This window comes from Gekko japonicus, unplaced genomic scaffold (genome assembly GCF_001447785.1).
Source record: "Gekko japonicus isolate JY-2015 unplaced genomic scaffold, Gekko_japonicus_V1.1 scaffold867, whole genome shotgun sequence".
NCBI lineage: Eukaryota > Metazoa > Chordata > Lepidosauria > Squamata > Gekkonidae > Gekko > Gekko japonicus.
The window spans coordinates 443,412-467,140 of NW_015169800.1; the positions used below are offsets into that span (position 1 = coordinate 443,412).

Consider the following 23,729-nt stretch of genomic DNA (forward strand, 5'->3'; position numbering starts at 1 on the left):
CCCCCCCCCGGGGTTATTATTATTATTATTTTAAAAATACGAATCCCCGCGTGACTACTTCTGCAAGGGCGGCTGCTTCTTCGCCGTCCCAAAGGGTGCCCCCCCCTCCGAGCCCAGCTCCCGACAGACAGCGCCCCCCTTACCCCCTCCCCAGCCCAGGGGCCTCGGCCAGGCGGCACACGAGGAGGGGCACTACCCAGGGTTCCCTCTAAGCTGAGTCAGTGTGAGCCAGCTCACAGTTTTTTGAGCCTCCAGCTCACACATTTTTGTCTCGGCTCAGGAAGGAGGGCTCCAGAGCAAACTAGTTTACGCAGCCGCCAAATGGCTCGCTCACAGCTTTAATGCCAGTAGCTCACAAAGTAGAATCTTTGCTCACAAGACTCCACAGCTTAGAGGGAACATTGGCACTACCCCCAAAAAACCTGAAATAGAGTGAGAATTGACAATACCATCAGACCACAGACCTCCACCACTCTCCAATATTATATGCTTGTAAATTATACGAAACATACACTCAGGTATGCAAGGGGAAACTGAACTCAGTAACACTGTAAGCGAGTGGGAAGTGTCTGGAATACTGCAGTGAAAGAATCAAGACTATCTTGTTGCGTACATGAGAAAATGCAATTTAAAACACTTGTGACAGTAGCTGGAAACTACTGCAGAGTCCAGGGACTGTTATGACTCCATTGGATGACGTCAGAGCCCGGGGTTCAGGCTGTCCATCTAGAGGGGGCAGTGGGAGGGGACGAGACGGGGCTGGGGATGGCTGCGTGACAAGAGCCACGCCCAGGGGACTGCCGCAGCCCCCCTCCCCTCCAGGAGGCCAGCATCATTCGACCCGCAGGGCCGGCAGGTGGGCTGAGCGCCACCTCCTCTCGAGGCCGAGGAGAAGGGGAGGGCCCTGAGAGGCTGGAGGTTACCCCCCCCCCCCCGCGCCCCCCCCCCCGGGGGGGACCCGGGCGGCTGTGTCCCTCCACTCCCCTCCTCGTTCCTCCGCACTCCCAAGCAGGGGGCAGCAGGAAGGGCCCTGGGCCCCCCAGAGGCCCCGCACTGCAGGCCGCTCCCTCCCAGCCCAGCCACAGTGAGACGCTCCAGCGAAGGCAAAAGAGGGGTGTGTGTGTTGTGTCCGCTGGCCGCCACCAGGGACCAGCGAGCACCCAGGGCTTGACCATGGGTGGACAATGGGAACTGGTCTCTTGGTCTCTCCAGCGGGGAGCCAATAGAAACGGGGAGGGAAGTTCGAACCTCCCAATGGGATCCAGGGGTGTCCCCTGGATATGTATATAGTTGGCCTCCTGGCCGTTTGTCTTTGTCTTAGTTGTGTAGAGTCAAGCTGCACCATGTTATGGGAGCTGAGTGGGCCTAGCCACACCGTCAACCCACTACACAATAGGGGGGGAGAGGCAAGGCAAGGCAAGGCTCCACTCTGGCCACAGAAGGACAGGCAGACCCCTCTCGGCCACCATCCCACAGGGCCTCTTTTGAGCTGGATGAAAGGAGGTTGTGCTTGGATCTGGGTTCGAGAGGAAAGCCCCAGGAGGCCCCTGATGGTCCCGCATGGAGGGTACCCACGTGTGGACGTTCCTCTTTCGAAAAGGGGCTTCCTTTGTTCCACGCAGGGGGAAAAAACCCTGTGTGGAAACAGTCAAAGACTGAGACTGTTGCTAGACAGAGCTTGGCTTTCTTAAAAAGGTAAGGGTTTCCCTTGCTTAAAAGCTAGTCGAATCCAACTCTAGGGGGTGGTGCTCATCTGTTTCCAAGCCAAAGAGCCAGCACTGTCCAAAGACTTCTCCATGGTCGTGTGGCCGGCATGACTAAACCGAAGAAATCGAAGATATAAATAAATAAACGCCAAGGCGCACGGAACACTGTGACCTTCCCACCAAAGCAGTACCTATTTATCTACTTGCGATTTCTTGCTTTCAAACTGCTAGGTTGGCAGGAGCTGGGGCCAGAGACGGGAGCGCACTCCGTCATGCGCCACTAGGGTCTCAAACTACTGAGCTTGCAAACCTTCCAGTCTGCAGCTTCAGCTTCTTCACCTTCTTACAGCAGTGCTATTTCGGGGAGCATCCACATGATGCCATCTTCTATTCTTCCTATTCCACATTTCCTCCCACTTTGCTGCTTTCTTTCCCAAACCTGGTTTGGTACACTCTGCTTGGAGATACTATATAGACAAAGCACCTTTGGACGTAATGTGGATGGGAAGGTGAACAGGTTTCTGGGTCCTGCCCCTATCAGCACCATCTTCCTTGCCTCAGTCCCTGCAGCTGCCTTTCCCCCCCCCCCCCCAGTCAAAAATGGCAGAGTTGCAAAAGGGAGACAGGCAGACTGCATGGGCACGCTCCCCCTGATACTTTATGGGAGGCAGAGGGCTAGAGACTCGCTTTCTGAGAAATGAAGGTTGGGAATGAGCAGACTGTGATTTTTTAAAGAAAAGCCTTCCTCTATGACGTGTGTGGGGGGGGGTTATGGGAGGAGGAATGTCGGCCTCGGTGAGAAAAGCTGAAACGGCTGTGTTGATGAGAACTTCCATAGTTGTCTCCATGTGGAAGGAGGCCCTGGTCACATCATGGCTACAGTAAGGTTTGGCCGGAGGCATTTCTTGCCTGCCAGCTCAGTCTCTTGGCTGCATGACCCATGTGTCTTAAGTGCCCTCAAATCACTTCTGACCACTTATGGCCACCCTATGAATCAATGGCCTCCAGAATGTCCTCTTGTTAACAGTCTTTCTCAGGTCCTGCACACTGAGGGCCTTTGTGGCCTCCTTTGTAGAGTCAATCCATCTATTTTTCTGCCACCTTCAACTTATCTCAAGTGTATGGCCACTCTCGGCTGACATCTGGCAGTGGGGGAGCCAAAGAGCAGCTTGCAACTTGGAACGGCACCCAGAATCCTCTGCTGCATGAAGGGGAACCTCGTGGCATGGTTTCCCTGAAGTAAGAAAAATAAGAAAATAGCAGTGAAGACCACTGCTATTTCTGGTTATAATAATCTCTAGGTTTCCCTTGCTTGAAAGCCAGTCGAATCTGACTCTAGGGTTGCGGTGCTCATCTCTGTTTCCAAGCCAAGGAACCAGCGCTGTCTGAAGACATTTCTGTGGTCGTGTGGCTGGCATGACTAAATGCTGAGGCGCATGGAACGCTGTTACCTTCCCACTGAAGGTATTTATCTACTTGCAATGTCTTGCTTTCGAACTGGTAGGTTGGCAGGAGCTGGAACCACAGACAGGAGCTCACACCATCATGCAGCACTCGGGTCTCGAACTGCTGAACTACCGACCTTCTGGTCTGCAGTTCAGCATCTTAACCACTTGAGCCACCGCAGCTCCTTTTATAATAATCTCTACGGTTGTCATTATTTGTTTTGGAAAAACACATTCAAGGGAGGGAGAAGTCAAGGGGGGGGGATCTTGTGCCAAAGAAATCTGACATAAACTTGATCTCTGTCATTCAGAATAAAAGAACGCAATCCACTGTTCAGAACAACCAACATGGACTATGGCGGAAAACCACCCACCGTACATGAAATGCCGGTAAATATAAGACCAGGAACGATAACAGTCGTTACTGCGCATATAGTGCTGGGGACACGTGTCTCCACTGGCTGATTTCAGTGCAAGGCAACAGGTAGATCCGAGAGGCCTGGCTGGTGCCTTGCCTGATTATATAGGGTTGCCAGCTCATGGCCGGGAGATTCCTGGAGATTTGGGGGTGGAGCCTGAGGATGGTGGGGTTGAGGGACAGGAGGGACGCCAGTGGCAGACAGTGATTGTCACCCCTCAAAGCGGCCATTTTTTGATCTCTCTCGTCTGGACTTCTAACTCTGGGAGATCTCAAGCCCCCCTCTGGAGGATGGCAACCCTGTGCCTGAACACAGCCCAGCATCTTGGGCCAGGGGTGGGGGGGTTCTGGGCTTCCTGAAGGGGGAAAGTTGGGGGGGGGGCTTAGCATGCAGGCGGAAAGGCAGGCGGAAGAGTGAGGAGAGAGAGAGGGGGGGGGGGGGGGGATGACGAGGTGCCTGCTTCGTCTGAAGGGGGATCTGGGGGTGTTGTGCCAGGGAGGCATGGGGGTGGGAGGACTTGGGGCGGCACACGAGACCAGGGCTCTGGTGGACCCCAAGACCTCCAGGGGAAAGGCGCCCCCCATATTGTCTCTGCTTGCTGCGATGGCACTGGGGCAGGCGCCCTCTTCTCCGCCCTCTTGGTCCTCCTCCGGCCGCCACTGCCTCGTCTCTCCCATCCAGGGCCAGGTCGAGGGGTTTTTTGCGCCCTAGGCGAAGCTAACTTCTGGTGCCCCCACGCCCAGTTATGTGGTTGCCAACCTCCAGGCGGGGCCTGGAGAGAAGGAAGTCCAACTTCTCTCCCCCTTTGGAGAGGTGGGGAGGGGAGTCCCAGGCCAAGCCCATGTGCCCCCCCGGATCAGCCGGCCCCCCGGCTGCCTCCCCTGCCATCGGCCCCCGATCCGCTGCAGGTTTACTCGGAAGGAAGTCCCCCGTCATGCCATGGGGCTGACTCCCAGGAAAGTGCCCTCTTAACACTGCAGCCGCAATGCATCTGAATGCCAAGAGGATCTGGGGTGGAGGTTCCATTCGTTTCCATTTTAATTTTTGGGACAAAACTCCCCTCAAGGAGTGAGCCCGAGCCAAGCGGACGTCGCGGGTGACTCTGAGGGTGCTTTTGAAGCGGCGCTGGCCCCTTTAAGAGAGCAGCCGGGCGGCAGGAGGGAAGAAGGGGGGGAGAGGCGAGACTGTTGCAAGACAAAGTGGAACTGTTTGGTGCGAGCCCAGCGGCTGGTGGGAGCCTTTCGAGGGGGGGAGAGGGCGGCAAGCAATCTCTGCTGGAGCCGCGCCAGCAGCAGTGAGAGCTTCCGAGCTCGAGAATGAGGAGCTCAAAGTTGGTGCGTTGCAAATGCAAAGGCGGCGCGAAGAGACGGAGGCGCAGGAGCCGGATTGGGAGTCGCTGTTGCTCCCCAGCCTGAGGCCAGACATCTTAGACGAGTGAGGAGGAGGCAGCAAGGTTTCCGAGCACCCAAAACAAAACACCCCGCTTTTGGATTTACAAAAGCCGACCCCAGGCGAAGGGGGAAGGCGAGGCGGCCTTGCGCTCTCCTTTTGCGCCCCCATGCCACGTGGCTGGGAGCAGCAATGGCGTGCAGGCTTTTGGCGGGGGGGAGGCACAGTTTGGCACCCCATCCAGGGCCCGCCGCCCTATCCAGGGCCTGGCGCTCTAGGCGAATGCCTAGTTCGCCTAGTGGGTGAGCCGGCCCTGCTCCCGTCAAGTGCCTCCTCCTCCAGTCTCTGCCTCACTCCCCTCCCTCCACTGCGGCCGGCCAGGGTGGGGGGGCGCTCTCTTGTCCCCCTCCCGTGCCAAGGCTCGCGCAAGCGGCAGGGTCCCGAGAGCAAAAACTCTGTTTTGTGAGCTGCTGGCATCGAGGTTGGGAGCCAGAGGCATGGCTGCAGCTGCATCACTTAGCCATCTGCTCTGGAGGAGGAGGTGGCTAAGAACCTGGGAGGCCCCCCCCTGCCCACACCCCGGGCTCCTCGGCGGCCTTCCCTCCCCCACAGTCCTGGTGTCGTCTCTGCCGCCCACCAACGATCCAAGCACACAAGAGCCGGGCAGCTGATGCCCTGCCCCCGCCTGCCGCTGGAGTCCGCCTCCTGTCCATTTCTACTCCCCCCCCACACCTGGCACAGGCCCGAACGAGATGGCCGGCATGCCAGGAATCAGCTGAGGGTTTCCCGGACCCAGCACAGGCAAGGCGCCCCCGCGACCCTCCCCTTTGGCTCAGGAATCCCCATCTCTGCCAGCGCCGCGCCCCCTCGTCCCAGAGGCAACGTCTAGTCTGCACCATGTTCACCACACCGAGCACAATGCCTGCTGGAGGTCCGCAAGACCTGCCTGCTGGAGGTGTGCCCCCCCCCCCCAGAGCAGAGCTTCTCCTCCTGCAGCCAGTGGCCAGTCTGCACCACGAGGCCATATCCAGGAGCAGGGCAGCGGGTGGGCCGCTAGAAGAAGGTGCCCGAGATGGCACAAGGCAGGCCCGAAGGGGGAGGGCACTAGGCTCGGCTCAGCCTGAGAGGGGCCGCCTGGCCAAGGGCACCTGGGCAACATCTGTGCCGTCCTGGATATCCTCCTCGCACTGCACCGGCTGGCTAGAGCGCTCATTCAGACATGGATGGCCTTGTCCACACAGGAAAAACCCATTGCAGATGAGGGCAGTAGTGCAGCCACAGCACAATCCTCTAGGCTGTGTGGATGGAGCACACCGCAGCCAACGGCCCTCTCAGCCAGGCGGGGTGGGGGGAGAGAAGAGATTCTTTGTGAGCACTTGTAGCCCCCCCATTTATTCACGGGGGGGCCCCCCCCCCCCCCGGAAAGCATCTTGGAATGCCCACATTCTTTGCCCCAGGAAAAACAGTGACGCCAGGCTTACCTGCGGCTTGTCTAAAGGGGCTCACTATCCCCCCTCCCCACTAGTTCAGTCCACTTCCGGGGGGGGGGGTGCTGCACAAAGGATGCAGCCCACAATTTGCCTAGGCAAACTAAGGGGGAAGGTAGCCCTCTCCCCTGTTAGAGGGTTCCATTGTATGGCCACCCCCCTCCCCCAGTCTGGAGCAAGAGAAGTCCTCTGCCTGAGAGGCTGGAGCCAGAGGAGACAAAACTCACCTTGACAGCCAAAGGTTCTGACTCAGTGTGACGGGCAGCTTCCTGCCTTAGAAGCAGCTGCTCTGCACACAGGCCCCAGGTCCAGTCCTGGCATTTCAAGAGGACCAGGTAGCAGGTGATGGTAGAAAGTCCACCTCAGACCCTGGATTGTCACTGCAATCCCCTTGAGAAAGATCCCCCCCCCCCCATATATGTTTACTTGGAAGTCCCATTCTGCAAAGGCCCCTCTTCTCCCCATAAGTTCCCCTTTACTCCTCTCTCCTTTGTGCAGCCCCCGGTGGCTGTGCCATTCCTGAATCAGACATTAAGCACTTCTTGTTTCAGGGTGAGGTTTGCGTCTCCCCCCACCCCTTTTAAAATCAATTTCACAATTATATCCTCCTTGAATGGTGAGCAATCGTTTTGGCTGCACAGGGAACAGCAGTACAGAAAGCCTCTGCCTCCCCCCACCCCGGGAAAACTAACTAAGGATGAGTTCAGGAACTCTGCAGCCATCAAGAGTCAGGGAGGCAAGTCATGACGTGGCTGCAGAACGGGAGACTGGGAACTGTTCCCACAACAGTTGCCCTGGGAAGACAGACTGGTGCTTCAGGGGCGCTTCTTGCTAAGAAAGTGAAGGGATGAGGCCATTCCTCATGGGACAGCCTCGGGCTGTAGGAGGTTTGGTTCAAGTCTGGCACTGGCAGAAAGCTGAAATATCCCCTTGCCCTTTTTCCCCAACAGACCTGCTTCCAAACTAGCCCACATGCCTTCACGGATCATCTCATCAAGTTTGGCATGTACAGGAATACTGGGATCAACACCGCAACAGAGAAGAGTGACGTGACTGGTCCAGACAACTTCATCACTTGCTTTGACACGTTCAACTTCCACCCCAGCTACAGGGTGGGCGGGCCGTCCTTCTGCGAGTAGCCTGGGGCCGGGCACTCTGCCCTTTCCTCTGGCTCCTACTGGCTGAATACTGACAGAGTCATGAAACAAGAAACCCTTTGTGAAACTCCTGCCTGAAGCAACATGCTCACCCCCCCCCTTTTGGGCTGGAGTGGAGACCTCAGGCTTCCTTCATGGTCATTTGGAATATTCCCACAGATTTTTATGCGATTCCCCTGAAGCAAATGCAAACTGTGGCAAAGAGATGACTTTTGGGTTTAGCAAAGTTTCTTTAACGTTATTACTGCCATTACAGACAACTCTGAATGAATAATAGGCTCTTTCTTGTGTTGTGGGGCTTCACACTTCTGTGTTGTTTCAGATGGGCTTCAATCCAAGATTAGGGTCATGTGGTAGGCATTTATGGGTCTGAAACACAGATACCATTTTTTTTCTCTCAAGTAGAGGCCTACAGATTAACAATACAATTAAGAAATGATTTATTATTATTTGCAATTCATGCAGCAGCAACGAAGTATGTGGCACTTTCCAGAGTAATGTAAGCAGAAAGACCCAGGCCCCAAGGAGCTTACTGGTTACATTTTGACAAACGAAGGCAACAGAAGTAAGATGGGGTGACTTAGATGTGTGAACAAACCAACACAGATCATAGAGTTGGAAAGGATCTCCAGGGTCATCTAGTCCAACCCCCTGCATAATGCAGGATATTCACAAATACCTCCCCCCTCCACATCCGCAGTGACGGCTGTTCCATGCCCAGAAGATGGCAAAAAACCTCCCTGAGCCGTGTTGGTTTGAAGCAATAGAACAAAGTTAGAGTCCAGTGGCACCTTTAAGACCAACAACATTTTATTCAAGATGTTGTCGAAGGCTTTCACGGCTGGAGTTCATTAGTTGCTGTAGATTTTCCGGGATGTGTGGCCGTGGTCTTGGCATTGTGGAACCTGACGTTTCGCCAGTAACTGTGACTGGCATCCTCAGAAGACAATGACTCAGCCCTACCCACCTTCTGGAGTAGATATAAATTTACTGGCTACCATTTTCTTCTCACCTTCACAGAGAGTATTCCATCTTTCTGTGCTTATACCTCTGAGGATGCCAGTCACAGACTAGTTACTAGCAAAACGTCAGGTTCTACAATGCCAAGACCACGGCCACATCCCGGAAAATCTACAGCAACTGATCTTATTCAAGGTCTGAGCTTTTGTGTGCACGCACACTTCCTCAAATACACTGACATGGAAGTTAACAGTTCATACATCTAGACAGATGCCTCTACATAGGTGAACAGCAAATCAGCATACAACTTAATGGAGATGTTCTGACATATGCAAAGGCCAAACAGCAATGCCAAGCTAAATATATATGGTCACCAAGTCACCATTTGTTTGGATTTAATTAGGGGGAGAAAACAGTGTAGTAATAAATATGTCAAAATAGGAGACAGATGTGTACGGTTATCTTTCTTAATTGTAAAGAATAATAAACTGAGTAAACTCCACTGGTCTCTCAAGCATGGGGTTAACTAACAGCATCCTTTTTTTACAAGTGTTATGTATTTCTTTTTTGGAATAGTATATGGACATAGTGATTAGAATGCAATGCAATATATTGGAATAGGTTTCTCTGACATAACACCTCTAAGAAAAGGATGCTGTTGGCTAACCCCATGCTTGAGAGGAGAATTATGTAAACAGACGTTCTCCTTCTACATTCCGTACTATTGTTCGACTTGCGATTCTACTGGGTTTGGGGAGAGGTAAATAGTTGCACAGGTTGTCTATGAGGCTGCATATTCTGAGTTAAACCACGAGCCCACCCAGCCCCGTCCTAGCTAATTTCACTGGCAGTGAAGCGTGGCATTCCAAAATCACAGGGAAAGGTCTCTCTGCTACCATTTGAGATGCTTTTTAAATAAGGAAACCAGGGATTGAGCACTGAGGACTCTGAGCACTGAGCCACAGCCTGTCCCCAAAAGTTCAAAGCACAACTCACTGAGCCATTACATGGCACCAGTGGGTATCTTGTAAAACTCCCCCTGCACCCCCTTCAGAAAACTAGGCTATAAACCTGAAAAGGCACACCATGCAACATGTATAAAAATGCAAGGAAAAAATGGGCCTTGAAAAGCAATTTGTCATGTTTATTGTAACTGCTGTTCAGCAGAGAACAGAATGATTTTTGTGTGTACAACACAAGTAAATGGAACAAAACACAAATGGCATCTTTCTGCCTGGAATAGTTCACGTCTTTGTTAAAGAGACACCTTGCTGAGAAAGCCAGTGACAGTGCTCGTTCTCCCATCGGATGTCTTCAACAAAAACGGTGAGTGCAAACTGAATGCTGCTTCTCTTGTGAAGCAGGGCAGAGCCAGCTCTGAGATTTCACAGAACTCCAGAGGAGGCAGCAGCAATGCACACACACACACCCACACACACCCGAGCCTCAACCCACCCTTCCTGCTGGTGCCCCAACCACCGGAAGGACAGAGAGTCTGAGCCAAGTCTGGATGCCAGCTGATGGACCTGCCCACCAGCCTCCAGACCCGACTCTTGCTGGCACAAGTTATCCAAAAGAACACAACTAACATGGTAACATCACACACAACATTTTTGTTATAGCAAACAGGTTATGCTCACTCCAGATCAGGAATGTAATGAAAGGCAGAGCCTCATGGAACCAGATATACATTGAACTCTCTGGGACAGGACCAAATGAGGCTTGTAAGAACATTCACATGGGACAAATCCATTGCTACTTGCCATGTGAATTTCTCAAACAGGAATAACTGGCCAAACCTTGAGTTTATTGTATGTCTCACATATGTTTGGGGGGTTTCAGTGGGAGAGGACACGACGACAGCCGCCTTCTTCATTTCCCAAAATCACTGGGGGGTTTTAGGACTGCAGAATGTGTTTTCAGGGACTACAAATGTGCTTTCCTTCCTGGGCAACAAAAAAATATCAGAATGAATGCCCCTTAACTCAATGCTGCTAAAATTGAGGGGCTTCATTCAGAAGTGGAAGCAAGATGGAGCCCAGAAGCTCAAGTGGCTGTATTTGAAATCTTCACACTCTGGGCTACAAAATCCAGATTTTGAATAAAGTGAACAAAATGATAAGCAATCAAATGAGAACTCCCTTGTTTTGCAAGAATTTGCTAATTTTTGTACTGAATTTTCAATGCAATGAGGGTATTTCAAAATAGAATTTGTGTTTTATTTCACAAAGATTCCTTTGATTAACTAAGGTGGTGATGCCAGCCTGAATACTTCCCATTTGCTAAGCAATACCCCCCCCCCCGGAGGAAAAACGCAGTAGCGTTCTGAACCCTTTTCTGGTTCAATAAACACCTGCAAAAGTCTGCCTTGTCCCAGCACTTAGTGCCACATCCCCCTCTCTTGTGGCACTGTTCTCAGCATGCTCGCAAACGCCAACATGGCAAGTTCAGAGCAGCAACTCCAGCAGAAGCCCACTGAAGAACATCCCTTGAGAACTGGTTGTTCTGCTTCTGCTTTGGGGGTGAGCAGAGAACCACCCCAAATGCAGATTTACAACATAACTGCCTGCCCCTCTCGAGGAAGAAAAAAAACAGGGCAACTAATGCTTGGGTAGCCTCTTCTGTGAATGGGTGCTTTGACACATGCGAGCATTCAGACATTTCATGACGTCTCTCAGGCGTTTGATGACCGGCGTCCATTACTTACATGTACCAGTTCCAAAAGACAAACAGCCCTGACTAGAACATGTTTTCTGATTGTCCTTCCTCCTGCCTTTATGTGTTATTGCTCTGTTAAGCCCTCCATCCTGGAATTCAAAACAGTGTCACGTTTCCACCAAGCACCTGTGAAGATTATAATCAAGAAAAATGCAGCATCAGTTAAGTGGAAGTTCCTTATGGATGCAGAGGGGCCTGTGCATGCGCACCTGTCTTCCAGACGTTTCTAAAGGGGGAATGCTGCTGACCAAAAAAGGAAGGGAGCTAGAACTATCTACAACTATACACATACAGCACAATGCCCAGCATCACTGTTAAATCTGGGATGGGGTAAAACTTTGGTTTGTCAGCCTGGCCTGACAAGCAAATACAGTCTGAATGAGGATTCCAAACAGGGCTCAGAACCGATGATCTTTTATTGGGATGCCTGCCACCTGGCCTGCTCATGCACAAGCAGCACACTTTCATCTGCACGAGACAGACCTCAGGGACCCCAGACGGGAAGTGCTCTCATCACACACTTTCCCCTCGTCTTGACTGAGGCTCCCCCCTCCCCCTGCAAGGGAGGGGACACCAACAGGCCAGGCCTGTACAGTCCCCCAAGCACTCTAGGCTCATCTTGCACTGAGCCGGAAGTTGAACTAGATGGCCTGCTGTATGGCCCAGCTCTGTGATTCTACGGTTCTAGACTTGAGGTTCCAATGCCCAGAGCCTCAAGTGTTTACACTTAAAAAAAAATCAGGTGAAAGATGAATATATAAATAGATATGTTTGCATGCTTTAAAAAGAATAATTAAAGGCAGGTATCCTGTCTGAGTTGAAGCTGCGGTGGCTCAAGTGCTTAAGATGCTGAACTGCAGGTTGTGGAAGGTCAGTAGTTCAGCAGTTCGAGACCCGAGTGCGCCGCATGACGGAGTGAGCTCCCGTCTATAGTTCCAGTTCCTGCCAACCTAGCAGTTTGAAAGCAAGAAATTGCAAGTAGATACATAGGTACCACTTCAGTGGGAAGGTAACAGCGTTCCGTGCGCCTTTGCGTCTAGTCATGCCGGCCACATGACCACGGAAATGTCTTCGGATAGCGGTGGCTCTTCAGCTTGGAAACAGAGATGAGCTAGAGTCGGACTCGACTAGCTTTCAAGCAAGGGAACCTTTACCTTTTTATCCTGTCCGAAGTGGGGAGGGGATGGTTGATCCTGTCATAAGCAGAAGATACACGGGCTGAGGAAGGTGGGCTCACCTACAGGTTCTGCTTCTCCTTCATATTGTTTCTGTCTGTTTTTATACTCGGAATTAATAACTGGGGGGAAGGGGGATAAAAAGGAATTGCTGCAAATTGGCCAACCCAGTCTCTACCGCTAGAGAAAGGCCCCCCTTGTGGGAGAAGCCAGCCTGGACCTGATCAGAGCACAAGCAGAGACCATTAACTGACTGCTTTCCATAGGGAGGATACTGAGCATGCTCAGTGCTCATTTATTTACAGACCAGTATCTTTCTACATAATCAGAGTATGCCCAGTACGCAAAAACCTTGACTTCAGTGGTGAGTGGGCCTTTTCCACCACTGTTAGGACAGGCACTTGACAATGACGCTTGGAACTAGAACAAGCTAGAACCTCTAATGAATCATGGGGGTTGAGGAACAGACTATTTGGACCCCCCTACTCTCTCTCTCTCTCTCTCTCTCTGGGGCTGCAGATATTCAGCCAGTTTCTCAGTCTCACACACACACACCCGCCCGATTCACAATGGCTCTCGACATTCTTCTGTGCTTCTGGAAGTTGTTCCCACAGAGTTAAGCTCAACAGGACTTGTGCCCGCCCCATCCCACGCTGCTTCCTTCAAAAGGCATCACTGCCTTTGGTTAATAATACCGAGAAGTCAATTTAACACAGAATGTGGTATAGGGACTTAACACTGGAGGGTCTTGAGTTCAATCCGGTTGAGTGATCTTCATAGAATCCTTCTTTCTACCTCGCTGAGACTGAGGTGAGGATTATTTATTTAATTCATTTATACCCTGCCTTTCTCCCCAGTGGGGACTTACATCACGCTCCTCTCCTCCATTTTATCACCCCAGCGACCCTGTGAGGTAGGTGAGGCTGAGAGACTGTGACTGGCCTAAGGCCACCTTGCAATCTTCCGTGGCACGAGTGGGGATTCGAACCTGGGTCTCCCAGATCCTAGTTCAACACTCTTAACAACCACTACACCACACTGGCTCTCTGGGAGACCCCCCCCAAGCCATATACGTTGCCCTGAATATATCTCAGAAGATGAGTGGGTCACAGATGCAGCCTCAGCCCTAGACTCGAACTTGGAATCTGGAGATTCGCTCCCACCTGTCTTCCCTCTTATACTATTTCTGTTTATTTCACTGGGACTTTTGAAGGAAAATTTCCTGGTGGAGTGCAAACTTATTTTTAAAAAATTACTGAATGAATCAGCGAATCGCATGAGGAGACGCGTTTTGTGATCAACAGACCCCACTGCTCTTTTCCAGGGGAGAAGGGAGATGGTCTACCTGGAGCCTGTTCTCTCCACTCTCCACTGCCAGAGTCCGGCTGCCCTGGCGACAAAGTGATGTAGGGCTGAACTGTCCCCCCGGGGTCAATGGGGCTGCCCAAGAAGCTGGAAAAGTAAAAAGAATCCACACCCATGAATGGTTTTGGTTAAACTAAACAAAACAAAACAAAACAGGGAGATCTGGGGGAACCAGTCCAAGCAAGGTAACATTTCTGGCCTAAGGACTGAGTGCTTTGTTGCAATACCTCCAGCTCTGAAAACACTGAATGTGAGTGCTGAACACACATTAAGAAGAGCGACATCTGAGCCCAGCAGCAATTCAGAGGCCAACAGGATTTTCTGCATTTGACCTTCTGAGAGTCCAACCTCATCCTCTTCTGCAGACCAGCCTGGCTGCCCTCTGAGACGGGCACACACTGACCAGCTCCGCGGGAGAGACCCGTGTGCAGCTAAGCCCACAGCTGTGCATCCTACGGCTGCTCTCTAAGGGTACAGAGATCACCTGTCTTCTAGGTTTCAGCATAGCTAAAGCTGTGTCTTCAGTAAACACACAAGACTAAAGCATGCTTGTTTGATGGCTTTTAACAGCCACTTGTCAGGAAACACAGGGGGTGGTGGTGAAGGAAACACTTGGCCACTTGAAAGGTGCTAGGGAGTCAGTGGGGTGGACCCAACCAAAAGCCTTCCTTCTCTTCCAAATGAAAAGCCACTTAAGTTAGAGGAAGATTCTTTAGACTGAGGATGTCCTCAGACTTGAGCCAAAATGAAAGGTGGGGTATAAATATTTTAATAAATGAATAAATCAAGATGGGTAGCCATGTTAGTCTGTCTGTGGCAGCAGAAAAGAGCAAGTCCCATGGGACTCCAGCTGAACTTTGCCCACAGGATTGGCAGGCTTGGGGTAGGATCCAGCTCAGCAAGTGGAGCTGCATGCTCTTTAGCTCTGAGGGAACTTGCTAGGGAAAGCCTGGTGGCTTGCTTATCTTACACACTCCAGGACAGTGGTGGCGAACCTATGGCATGGGTGCCAGAGGTGGCACTCAGAGCCCTCTCTGTGGGCACGCGTGCCATTGCCCCAGCCAGGCCCAGACCATCACTAAAGTGTCGAATTCTCTGCCAAATAATTTTAAGTAAATGAAAGCATTTAGGATTGCTTTCCTTACTTTGTCTGGCTCATCTTAAGTCAATGTATGAGTTGTTTTTTCTAAGGTAAAACCTCAGTATTCAGGTTAAATTGCCATGTTGGCACTTTGCAATAAATAAGTGGGTTTTGGGTCACAGTTTGGGCACTCGGTCTCTAAAAGGTTCGCCATCACTGCTCTAGGACTAAACTGGTATTACAAAGTGGCACAAAAAGAAACTGTTCCTGGAACCTTTGACATTTGGGAAGTGGGGAGGCTTGGCTGCCTGGGGCCATCACCAAGACTGCTTCTCGGTCGGTGCCCCCTCCCCTTACACCAAAAAGCATCAACCACCCCCAGCCTATCTGGGGGAACATCCAGATTCAAGACTGGCCTGGAGAGGGATACAGCACTGCTGGTGGGAGACTCAAACCGAGTCAGACAGAACACAGCACAGAGCCCGCTTGCAGGGCGTGGCAGCCAAGAACACGCTCTTCACACTGCACACCCCACACCTGACACATCTGGCATCATAGAGCTTTTCAGAGCCGCTCCAAGAGACAGGGAGATGGAGGCAGCCCAATGTGACAATCAAACCTCTCAGATCCATTTCTGACTTAGATACTGATGTGGGAACTGATAGCTGTGAATGCTGGAACCACTCATTGATCAGATGTCTATGGATCGCTTCAGATGGTGCAGACAGAGTCTTCGAGGTGGTAACTCTGTAAACTTGACCTCTGTTCTTTTTGATAGGTCAAGGCTTGCTAGGGAAAGTTAAACGCATCAATGGCTAGGATAAGAAATACATCTCTGGCACAGAGTCAGCTTTCAATAAATGGATAAATTGTAGACCCAAAAGAAAAGTGCATGAAGAAAGCTGATTCCTTTGAAATGTAGTGTTGGAAGAGTTTTATGGATACCGTGGACCAACAAAAAGACAAATAAGTCAGTTCTAGCTCAAATCAAGCTGGACTCTCCCTAGAAGCTAAAACGACTAAACCGAGGCTATCGTACTTTGGTCACATTACAAGAAGACAAGAGTCATTGGAAAAGGCCATAATGTTAGGAAGCTGATGGCAGCAGGAAAAGAGGAAGACCCAATGAATTGCCTCAATAATGGAAGCCACAGAGGCCCTCCATTTGCAGGAGTTGAGCAAGGCTGCCAATGATAGGATGTTTTGGAGAACATATTAATTCACAGGGCTGCCGTCAGAAGCGACTGGAGGGCACTTAACAGACACACGCAAGTGGGTGGCAGAGCAAGTCTACACATTCCTGAATGAGACTTCTTCCCTCTACCCTTCTCAGTCTGGTTTCTTTAGCAACACTAATGGATGGTCTTCAGTGGTTATTCTTCCCTTACATTTCGTTAAATCTGTCTGCTGCTTTTAACACAGTTGACTACACCGTGCCGTTTGTAAACCACTTAGAGCCAAGATTTGGAGTAATAAGTACTGCTCTCCGTTGGTTTCAGACCTTCCTACCTGATCAATGGCAGAGAATTTCTTTCAGAAAGTCTGGTTCAGCACCGTGAGAATTGCCATGTGGTGCCTCTCCTGCTGTCCTGCGTTTAAATGAGAACTTTGGAGTTGGGTGTTGTTAATCTGCTCTAGATGCAACTATCTCTGTTTTGAATCAGTACCTGGATGCTGTGGTCAAGGGAATGGAGGTGGACAAGTGGAAAATGAATCTAAACAAGACAGAACTGATGGTGGCCGGGAACACGGATTTTCTTGAGTGAAAAGATTTAGTGAGGCTGGATGGAGTCAAACTGACTCCAGCAAATAGTCTAGGGCTATTTTCAGATTCAGCCTTGCTTTTTGAACATCAGGTTGGCACTGTTGCTAACAGCACATCTCATGCCCCGCCAACCAATACAGCCTTATGTAATCTCTAGACTGGACTACTGTAACACGCTCTGTGCTGTGGATTATTAAGAAAATGAGTGAAAGTAGAACAGCAAGTAGTGTAATACACTTATATAGATATATGGGGTGGCCACACTTGGAATACTGTGTAGATTGCCATATAAGTAAGTAAGTCTTAGAAAGTTTATTGCGGAGTGGCAAAAGGTACAGAAAGTGCAACCAAAAGTGACCAAGAGACTGGAACACTTTCTGTATAAGGGAAGACTAAAGAGTCTGGAGTTTTAAGTCTAGCAAAAAATAAAGATGGGTGGTAGGGGTTAGGGATACAACGGACAACACAGTATAGGTTTATAAAATGATGTATGGTATGGAGAAAGTCTGAAAACTGATTTGAGATGGACCTTAGAAGCTTTGGAAGAAGCTTGCCAGAATAAGGCAGAAGAGGAGAGTGTCCATTCTGGAAAGGTAGGAGACATCACTTGAGATAACATTTGATTTTTGGTCTGAACCCAGTTTATTAAGTTTTATAAATGTATGAATGTACATAATTTCTTATATGCACAAGGGTGGGTTTTTTTTAATTTAAAAAGTACTCCTCAAAATCAGATAGCATCAAAATCACAAGCAACAAGGTACTGCAATTCAAATGGGCATCAATTAACACGAAGGGATCTGACACACTCCCAGGGGGACAAAACCACATTCTTGCAACCTTCAGGACTACTTCTGAGAAGAATTTAAATGGAAGGAATGCTCAGCAGAATTTGTACAGTCAAATGAAAGGCTGGATGTTCACATAAATTTAATCCTATCTACACAGTATTTTTTAAAATAAAATGCTGTTTGAAACTCAACCTGCTGGGTCCTCATCCTAAGCAGAGTCACACCCTTCAAAGTTCATTGAAGTCGGCGGGCTCAGAAGGGCGTCACTTTGTTTAGGAATCTAAGGCTACTTCCGCATCACACACTGACTTTCTAACATAGCAGCGGGCCATACCCTTCTGCCACTTGCTCTTGTAGACAGATATATGCCTTATTTTTATTTAATAAATCTATTTTCCCTGTGGCAAAACTGCATATTACAGCGGGGGAGCCATGTCTCCTGTTGTTATTGGGTGGGGGGTGTCATGACATTCGTACTTGTGTGTGGAGGGGACTGGATCAGGGGAACAAATATGGTAGAGGGATTTTTAATCCATACCCTTCTCCATCTTACAATTCGTCCTGCAGAGGCAGCATCTCCCGTTTCAAAGGATCTCAGAGAGGAAAGACCCTGGTGAGCCAGGGCAAGTCACAGCAGCCAAATCGGAGTTAAACGGAGCAAGGGTCCAACTTGGTGAAAGGCAGCTTCATAAATGCAAACAGTTCTTCAAATGATGAATGCACCCTAACCCAATGTGAATCGTTATGCCTTGGCGCTCCTCTGTCTGTACACAAGAGCTGTCCTACGTTCATGGCCTGTCCCATTAATGGCAACGGGGGGCAGATGCACACGTCTGGTTTTTCCCATAAGCAGCTTTCACAGGGGCACAATTTAAGCACCACGAGGTCTCTCTAGGTCAAGCCCTGTTAGGAGGTCTGCTGCCATGTACTGACCGTCCCATAAGTAGATAGTTTTTAAAAAGCAGAACAAACAGGAGAGCATCCTAAATAAACTTAATTTTTGTGATAATCCAGAAATGTGCTTGTGTCATTGAGACTTTTCCTTCAATCCCAGCTGTTCACAGTGGATGAATCATTCAAAAGCACAAGAGGGTATGTAGCTAATGCTTAAGTGCATCATAATTTAAAGCATAACAAACCACAATTATCACCATATCTTACAATAAATATAACAACTACAACTCTGTGTAGTTAGCTGTGCTCTATAAACTGTTATTTAAAAAGATTTCCTCAAAGCACCTTTTAAATATTTTTTTAAAAAAATTCTACCAAAAGAGAGAAAAAAATAGTACACATTAACTGAAAACACATTTCTTCACATTTGTGAGTACAGGTGTGGCCCTTCAGCATTTTCCATTTTTCTCTTTTGGTTTCAGTTTCTGTTAAGATACTGACAGGATCGTTTGTATCACAGCATTAACAGAAGTTGATCTGTCAGATATAAAACATTTATTTCTTGTAATGTATGAAGGGCAGCACAAGTGTACTTTGCATCGTGGGCCGAAGGATCTGCAGCGACTGAGTCAACCCGCCGCCCAGTCCGTGTGTCCCAAAGTCACGCGAGAGGAGGAGGAAGAGGGAAAAAAGCGCACTCACATCAGCCCTCTTCTTCATATGTTAAGAAACTCATCTCTTGCAATATGACACAGCCTTCTGAATTAAAAACGTTAACAACGACAAAATGGTGCTGTAAGATAGAAAGTACTTACAAACTGGTGGGCTTGTTTTTCTCCAGACAAGGGGCGTGTGCCACCACAGGTACATCTATAAATTCTGCAGACCCTCCCTCGAAATCTTTATGAGTTGGCTTCTCAGCTATTCTGTCTTGGCGGGTCAACAACAGTCTCTCTCTCAACGGTGGGTTACACGACTCAGGGGCACCGAGTCCCTCCCAACTGTTGCTGTGACCTTGGACTCTCCCCTCCTTTTCCTTTACAGGGATCTGAGATGGAGATGAACTAAGATCAATCCCCTTGGCACCGTCCACACTGGGCTCCTGCAGAAGAGAGCTTTGCTTTGCATCTGCAAGGGAACAATGCTCTTCCTCACCAAAAGGTTTGGCTTTGGCAGGACTGGCCACTCCTATGCTTAAAGGGGCAACCTCCATTTTTTCTGCTACAGGGGGATAGAACTCCCCTGCCATGCATCTTTGATACAAGTCTGCCTTTTCTGTCTTGCTTTTGGAACCCAGGATCCCTTTCTGTGCAGGAGCTTTACGTATCTCGCCTAGCAAACCTTCCTGCCTCCTGAACACTCTGCTCTGGGGTACTGACAATTCTATGCTCTGACTTTTTCTCAGAAGCACAGATTTTTCCTTCTTCTGGGCTCTTTTGAAACCTGTTATAAACTTGCTGGAAATTTTGAACTCACGTGAGCTCTTTCTTCTAAAAAGTGACATAGGCTTAAAATAATTCTGCGGTTTGCCATTCTCAGCCTTTTCTTTCCAAGATGAAAGGCTTCTCTGAACGAGCTTGCCATCAGAGACTCCCTTCCTGTCTATTCCCATTCTTTTTACAGATAAACCAGCACCTTTAGCTCGCACAACTCCCTGGTTTCCCTGTAATTTCACTATTGCTTGGCTGTGAATGTCTTCTCTGCAGGTTACGGTTTGCTCACCAGTTCGACAGATGTTTTCTGCACCCTCTCTTTCAGTTCTCAGAGGGCTTCTCAACTCAGTCATTGGTTGGCGTCCCTTCTTTGCCCTCTTATTCCGCTTTGACAAGGCAGTGCCTCCACCTTCCAACTTTGGCTGAGCAGTTTGGGGCTGAGCAGCTTTCACAGTGTCAACAATTTCAAACGCCCCAACTATTTCCACAGTACTTGAGGAATCTCTGGCCTTTTCTGCCAAGAACCTCTGAATTTCTTGTTCAATGCTGTCATCGCTATCCAAAGAACTGCTATCTTCCATCATGGGCACGTCGATCCAATGCTGCTGATCACTTACTGCTGCTGCTTGGATGTCTGGCCCAGAAATCGCTTGGCATCTCTTTTCAAACGTTAATGCAAGCTCTGTGGTCTCTGCCCTTCTGGGTCTTCCTTTCACCATGTACGGGGACCTCGTCTGTGCACTTTCTTCCCAAATGTTTCTTCTGGATCTAATGAGGCAGCTTTTGAGCAAGGCAGGATTTTTGGATTTGCAGGCTTTTTCTTGGAGGACTTCAAGTTTCTCCTCAAAAATATGCATCTCAGCATTACCAAATCTCACTTTCTTCTTGCACTGAATGTTTTGGTCTTTGGATTTTTTCTTTAGCTTCCGTTTTGACCTTAAGAGATCTTTGATGGCTGTATCCAGATCCTCATCACTGTCCAAAGAGCTGCTCTTGTCATCTATGCTGCATTTCTGCAGAGGTTGTCTTGCATTTTTTAGAAGCCCCCCTGTGCCAAGAAGCCCTTGTGACAGAGGGGTCACAAAATCCACAGTACTGGCAGCGGCTGGAGTGACTCCTGGCTGCCTTGCAGCCCTGCCCGCTTCACCGTTTTCCACATTGCTTAGAAAGTTCTCCTTCTGGGACGCAAAGTGTTTTGAATGTTTATCAGTCTCCAGATGGCTACAGTCCACCTTTAACAGTGCCATTTTTTCATCCTGTCTCTGTCTTGACACACTGCTTTCCTCTTTAAGCTGCCTTTTGTGATCCAGGGGCAGTTTTAATGTATTGGGGAAGGACTGCTTAGGACTCCTGATTCGATCATCCAGATGCCCACAAGACAGAGTATTTGGGGCAGCATTTGAAGCCTCACCAGATTTTGTGATCGAATGTTCAGCCTGTGCTTTGATAGCCAAAAAAGCCCTTATCTCTTGTTCAATGCTGTCATCACTGTCCACAGCATTACTGTCACTCTCTTGGTGGGGAGGAGAGACACTATGGAAGTGGAAGAAAGGGTCTGTCAGGACGGATTTGCCGTCACTTGTCACAGAGGGTGGCAAGATGGTTTTGGAGATGTCCAGGATGGCTTCTGCACACATCAACTCAGCTGCCGTGTCTGCTCTGCAGGTCTGTGATGGGACGGCACCACTGGCAACATCATTGGCTGGTGAACTGCAACGTCTGCCTTTCCCCAGCTCATTATTACAGATGGCACCGGTCCTATTTAACTCTGTAAGCTTTGAGCTGGTCTGTTTCCTCTTGCTGCTTAGGGCCGTTCTGGGGTTTTCTGGCAAGGCACTTTTCTCTGAATGGATTGTCAGGCTTGCGGATATATCAGCTAGCCCCCCAGCCCCAAACTCTTCCTTCTGAGAAGGAACACAGCCGACTTGAGCATTTGCTGCTTTTCTGACTTTTTCTAGCTGGTAAAGCTGAATTGCTTCTTCAATGCCATCATCGCTACTTGAATCAGATAAACTTGCACTTTCGGGGCCTTGCTCTCCTCTGGCTTTCCAAAACCTCTGCCTGATCTCACTACCATTACTTTGCTCCCGTATACAAGAATGGCCAGCACCAGGAGTGCTAAGGTGCACTAGGTTTGTTTTTCGGACATTCACAAGCTCTTCTGTTTTTGGCATCCAACATTTAGGAGGAGAGCTGGTATTCTGCAGTTCAGGATGCCTTCTTAAAAAGTACGCCTTGCCTCCTCGCTTTAAAGAATGTGGGCTTGCTTTGCTAGTTCCACCTTTCTGACTGGTTGCCTTCTCTTGCACCTCTTTCTGATCCAGACTCTTACTCCCCCCAGACGCAATCTGCTTTCTTGCTCGCTGTTTCTTTTCATTTAAGAATTGCTCTATCTCAGCTTTTATGCTCTGTTCAAATGAGTCATCACTGCTCACACTGCAAGGGGAGGGGACCCACTGGAGTGCATCATCTCCCAGAAAGTCAGGAGCAAGGGGCTGAGGAATCACATCTGTTTTTACACTGCCAGGGAACACATTGCAAGCTACACCATAGGAGGAATCTTCCTTTCTGAGACTTTTGCCTGCATTGGTGCTGGGCAAGCTCTTAGCATTGTTTGGCAAGGGCGGGATGCACTGGCCTTTTTGTTTCAAGTACTCTTGAATGGCTTCCTCTATCTCTCGATCAACAGAATCATCGCTGTCAGAATTCAACGAGAGGGGCCCAAACTCTGAACTCTCTTCTACTTCCATGCCATCAGAGTCAGCAGGGCAACTGCGCGGGGCATACTTAGCACATCCCTGTGGTAGCATCCTGCCATCGCCCCTCCGCTTGGGAGCTCTGATTTTCACTCCCTTCCTTTTTTTCTGCAAAATACAGCCATATTCACTGGTAGTGCCCAAAGACGACTCTTCACTTTGCAGGTTGTTTATGATCATCTGCACTTTGGTGCTTACAGATGTTCTAGCAATGTCATCTTCAGATTCTGAGAAGCAGACAGGGTATCGACAGGCCCTAGCCTGGGCAAAAGGCTCCCATTTTCTCTGGAGGGCTACCAAAGGAGAAGTATTCATAAGAAACATTGTACCAGGTGTGAGAGGGCCTGCACATTTCTCAGGCAAATTACTCTTCCGTCCTAACAGAAAAGGAAACAAAACAACAACACAGCTATGATATCAAAACCACATAGAACTACAGCAAAGTTCCTCACACAATTTTATGTGTTTAATCCCAGTTTGTCAGAGCAATGATATTTAAATAACTGATGGTTTAAACAACAACTCCAGTAAGTTTTTATTACATTGTGCCACCTGAAATGAATGATCCAGAAGTACAACTATCTCAACACTGCCTCAGAGACCAGCATCCTACAAGTGCAACCCACTTGCTGATAAACAGCTGGTAGGACCTCCATCGCCATCTGAGCCACAGCACACTTTGCTCCTCTCTACGAGGCGGTAAAAGTGATTAAATGGACACAAATCAGATATAAAAAAACGGGCAAGGTGAATCCTGTGAAAACATTTCAGTCTCCCAGGACGCTGTGCTGCTGCTACCTTAGACTTCCAGCAGGATAATCTGAAAGGGACATGCCAATGGGAATATTGTGCAATGAGAAGTCAACAGCAGATCTGATTCTAATTCAGCTTGGATTCAGCCCTGACTAGAAAATGTTCTGGCTCTGCTTCTGTCTCCTGCAGTTCACTGCCTTTTCACTCCACTATGTACTTTTAAAAACCTATGCTCAAGCTTGTACATGTATCTGTCCACTGAGAGTGACACTTCATATACCCACAAAGATTTATACTGTGATAAATCACAATAAACGCCTTTTCCAAAACACACAGGCAGCAGCCCCCCCGCCCCCCAAATGGCTTCCAGACCGCAGGCTAGCCGGCATCCCCCCCTCCCCTCCTCCCCTCCTCCCCTCTGGCATCGGTAGGACT

At 49.4% G+C, this 23,729-nt stretch overlaps 2 protein-coding genes across 6 annotated transcripts in view; one reads left to right on the plus strand and one right to left on the minus strand.

The window, feature by feature from the left end:
* Positions 1-7,752, plus strand: part of LOC107115404 (chromosome unknown open reading frame, human C9orf116) — a gene marked incomplete at its 5' end in the record, with an annotated part of 12,118 nt that extends 4,366 nt beyond the window's left edge. The window contains 2 exons of the mRNA XM_015417101.1: positions 3,463-3,541; positions 7,397-7,752. Coding sequence (XP_015272587.1) covers positions 3,463-3,541; positions 7,397-7,585 — 268 coding nt within the window. The remainder of the gene's footprint in view (positions 1-3,462; positions 3,542-7,396) is intronic.
* Positions 7,753-9,688: 1,936 nt separating this feature from the next.
* PPP1R26 (protein phosphatase 1 regulatory subunit 26) lies at positions 9,689-22,914 on the minus strand. Of its 5 annotated transcripts, none has more exons than XM_015417107.1 (2): positions 20,075-22,914; positions 9,689-11,407 (listed from the first exon to the last, which is right to left on the minus strand). In XM_015417107.1, exons 1-2 carry the CDS (start codon positions 22,863-22,865, stop codon positions 11,346-11,348), a joined length of 2,853 nt encoding a protein of 950 aa, XP_015272593.1. In that variant the 5' UTR covers positions 22,866-22,914; the 3' UTR covers positions 9,689-11,345. The 5 variants fall into 5 exon arrangements, with proteins under 5 accessions (XP_015272593.1, XP_015272591.1, XP_015272590.1 ...); XM_015417105.1 differs by having other exon boundaries at positions 19,168-22,914; XM_015417104.1 differs by lacking the exon at positions 9,689-11,407 and adding an exon at positions 13,661-13,908 and having other exon boundaries at positions 19,168-22,914.
* Positions 22,915-23,729: the final 815 nt, after the last annotated feature.